Here is a 4,146-nt window from a genome sequence, read left to right on the forward strand (position 1 = left end):
AAAATATATATAATATAATATATATATATTATATATATATATATATATATATTATATATATATATATATATATATATATATAATATCAATTATGATGTTTAACAAATGATATTATACAAGTGTGTCTTTCTTTTGTACACTGGAAGCAATGTGTTCCATATACTGTAATAGGGCTCTCTGATTTTCCCAAGGATTGTACAGTTCATTGTACTGTTAAAGATTGTCTTTTGTTTAGAAAATATGACATTGTTTGCTGTTGTTTTGTAAAGTACAAAATATTTTGTGAAAAGGTTTCTGTACTAATTTATCGGACATGTGCTGAAATACAGCCTACTTCAAAATGTATTTTGTGAAGGCTGTAACCCCCCTCCCCCACAATAAAAAAATAATTATAATAATAATGAAGAACTTTCTAAGGGCTATTTAATTCAAATAAATATAAATAATCCAACTTACCAGGTGATTGTATCCGGGCACTTGCGGGGAAGGGTATCAGACAGACTTTACCAGGTGTCTTTCCTGGTGTGCGGGGGGCGTCGTCTCCTGTAGCGATTTAAAGTCCTGGATCGCCTTTCTGTTCTGAAAGTCTATTAAAGCCATGGTTATGACGGCATTCCAGCAATTGTCCTCGTCGAAGCACCTGAAATCGATCTCCTTGTTGTCCGTGGTCACAATGGTGAAATAGACGAATTTGCCGGTCCGCTCCACACAGTCCACTTTCTTGATGGACTCAAGCTTCAGCTCCTTCGCTTTTGATCTCTTCTGGCCGTCAGCATAGATGTTCAGGCTGTCTGAAGTCAAGACGCACGTCTTCTTTCTCCAAAACTGAAGCAAGTTGTCGCTCCTTTTCTCCAGTTCTCCTTCTTTGAGGACTTCGGACAGTCCAAGCGATGACATTTTCATGTTTTATGTATTTACTATTGATAAATGTAAAAATAAAGCCCACACGTGTGTTGTAGATCCCGAGTTATTTTGTTGAAACGTTCAGTTTAGTTTCCTCAGGATCTCCACCAGCACCGCCTAAGTATCCCTAGTGAATAAGATTTCCCTTCTAAGGAATCTGGACTACACGCTCCTCCAATCTGATGTGAGCCAGTCGGAGACAATGGGTTTTATAAGCTCTAACCACAAATTTCCTGCCCTTCCCTCGACGTCACTGGGAAGGGAATGCAGAGAGAAACAGAAAAGTCAAAACTCAGTGGGTGGAGAGATTAGGGTGGAGAGTAGATGGTGACGCGAAAGATCGGTTCCCATTAAAAAAAATAAATGCTGGCATATGTAGGTTCTCATGTGTGAAGAACTTGTGATAAAACGAAACTTAACACGTTTTGTTAGGGGATGCGGTTTGTAGAACAGAAGGCTACTTTAATTTTAAAAGAAATGAAATCTAGGATTTGGACGTATTAAGTAATCAATATTATGGCATTTTTACATCTACAAAATAAAGTTATTTAAAATAGTGCTAGAAATAAAATAGAATGCTTATATTTAAAAGTTTTACTTTGACAGTATTATTTATTTAGTTCTAGTTCTTTAATTTCCCCGATGACCCGGAGACAACTTATTTAATTTTTTCAATAAATGTGCTTGAAAAATGTGCATATTTTACTACCACTGAGATTTTCAGCTGCACAGAACTTTATTTATTTTATTTAAATATAACTTACCCATTTTACTTTCTCCTACAAGACGAGTACCATATAAATGTCTCTTTATTCGTCCTTGATTTTCAATTCCCGACAGCAAGTGTGTTGCGTATTTCTTACAGGCAGTAGAATGGTTTTTGTGTTGGCACTGTGTAACACACCTCTAAGCTGCTGACAATAGATTTACACCAGTCTACTGGTATTAGAACCTAGTCACGCTGTAAACTAGGAAAATGTATTTAATGAGTCCCGGCGCTTCAATAAGTAGTTTGAACAATCTTAAACTCCTACTTTTTGAAAGGAGAAAAATCCATCAACCTTTTCCATTTACACTGCAATAATTAACTTACATTTCACCACATACTGAAAAATATTGAAATTATAATGGAGGAGTTAGACACGTTAATAATAATAATAATAATAATAATAAATAATAATAATAATAATAATAATAATATAATAATAATACTTTCTGTTTAAGCCACTGGCATGCACGAGTCAATACCACAACAGATCAGGCTGTATTTGCACCAGTGGTTTCTTGAATGTAAAACACAGCTCACAAAACCGCTCCTGTTAGGTAGATTTCGAAGTGGTTAGAACATTATTTTCAACAATAGCAAATTTCCTTCCAAAGTGCTCACTAAAATCGAAGGTGCTGCATGAACAATAGTTTACCGGCGATATCACGAAGGTTTATGTCTAGTCTTGTTGTTTTGATTGATCGCCGACATGTTTCAAATTGAGCATTGACGTGAACAATGAGTATTTATGGGGCACACTACATTAAAACAGATTTTTTTTTTTTTTTTTTTTAAGAAGATCAATAGGGAAAAACCTATGCAGTACCTGGGACTTGCCTAAACTTTGCGTGGGTTCCTTCCTCCGGCTCCAACACTTTTGTACAACACCCTCTTGTGGGCAACTACTGAACTACAGTATAACATCAAATATTGACTGCTTTGTCAAAGTAACGCGTCATTAACATTATAGTTCCCATAGCTATTGTATCTCCATCCTAAGCCTATTTGACACTGGCATGCTCTACCCGGGTCAGACCCCGGTGTCATGTGGGTTGGCTACGCAATTTCACCGCAGGGTTGGCCGGGGTGACAGACGCAAGCACACAATGTGCGTATCAATGCCCGGGAAGCAACTTGTTAGGGACGCTTCCATCCAAGCTTCTGTGGATTGAACCGTTGGCACAAATGTTGATCAGAGCAAACGTTTGTTCACCCCAGCTGCAATCTGACTCATGGTGTATCTCAATCAACACAAATACGACTAAACAGAATAAACAGAAGTGAAACCCGGGTACGACCCTGGTACGTGGTTTCACACTGCGTGGATAGCCGGATAGGTGTGCCAGTGTGAATGGTGCTCTGTATAAAAGGTGTGATGCTCCCCTGATGTCTTTCCCAATGTTTTTCTTCTGGGGGCAGGCTGAATTAGCACACAAGGTCGAAAATGTTAAAAAAAGAGACAAAAAGAAAAGCTGGGATATAAAACGTCACTTCATGGAGTACTGGCAAACCGATATTAGGTTTTAGCAAACCAGAGGGCATAATTATTTTTTTGTATGTATGTTTAAGTATTTTTAATAATACAGTACTAATAATAATAGTCTGCGGCACAAGTAACCAGCAGTTCCACTGTATAAATAATTACAAGTTTGTGCCTTACAGTCCATGAAAACAACAATTACTGCTCAAGAGCACAGTGGTCTCAATGATACATTCTGTAACCTATATACAAGTATATTATGTAATACAAAAGTAAAAGCATAGCAGGGTGTAGCACAGGGAACCATGTGGGGAAAATTACAGTTAAAAAGGAACTGTTTAGTTATTGGAACAGTAAATTAATAGTATATGCTTTAAAGTGACCATGCAACTTTACCTGGGGAAACTTATAAGAACCAGTTCATCTACATACTACAAATTAAAACACACTGTCCATAGCACAGTGGTTAAGATCACTGGGAATCCCCTCTGACAGGTCTCACTGCCTGGTCTGTGCTGGAGAGCACTTGGAATACCCTCTGACAAGTCCTACTGCTTAAACGCTTTACTATATATTCCCTAGTAAAGTATGCCACAATTTTAACAGAAGTGTGTTTGAGGTTTATTACTCTAAATGCAGAGCTTTCTTACTAAAAGGACACATCAACAAAAATGGTAACTGTGTGGAGTTGAAGAATTAACCCAATAGATTACCATCCGTAACGACTGTAAAACAGTCAGTCGTCTTCGATGTTGAGAAAGACTTCACTGAAACGCTTGTCATTAAAATGTATTTCTTTTAGAAGTTCTTAATTAAATCTAAATATTACTAAATATAAATATGATGAAGCATTATCTAATTAAAGGATTTTCTTACACAGTCATACACCTTCATAGTAGAATACGTAAAGAGCATAGCAAAGTTTGCCCTTGGGTTTGAAACCAGCAATGACTAAAGTACATGACTAAACTGTATTAACCATGCCGCTCAAAATGCT

At 37.0% G+C, this 4,146-nt stretch overlaps 1 protein-coding gene across 1 annotated transcript; it reads right to left on the reverse strand.

Annotated features, from left to right (window-relative positions):
• Positions 1-424: 424 nt before the first annotated feature.
• Positions 425-1,093, reverse strand: LOC121294785 (pleckstrin homology-like domain family A member 2). The gene has a single exon (XM_041218868.1). The coding sequence runs from the start codon at positions 901-903 to the stop codon at positions 493-495; it is 411 nt and encodes a 136-aa protein (XP_041074802.1). The 5' UTR covers positions 904-1,093; the 3' UTR covers positions 425-492.
• Between the last annotated feature and the right edge of the window lie 3,053 nt (positions 1,094-4,146).

This window comes from Polyodon spathula, chromosome 19 (genome assembly GCF_017654505.1).
Source record: "Polyodon spathula isolate WHYD16114869_AA chromosome 19, ASM1765450v1, whole genome shotgun sequence".
Classification (NCBI taxonomy): Eukaryota; Metazoa; Chordata; class Actinopteri; order Acipenseriformes; family Polyodontidae; genus Polyodon; species Polyodon spathula.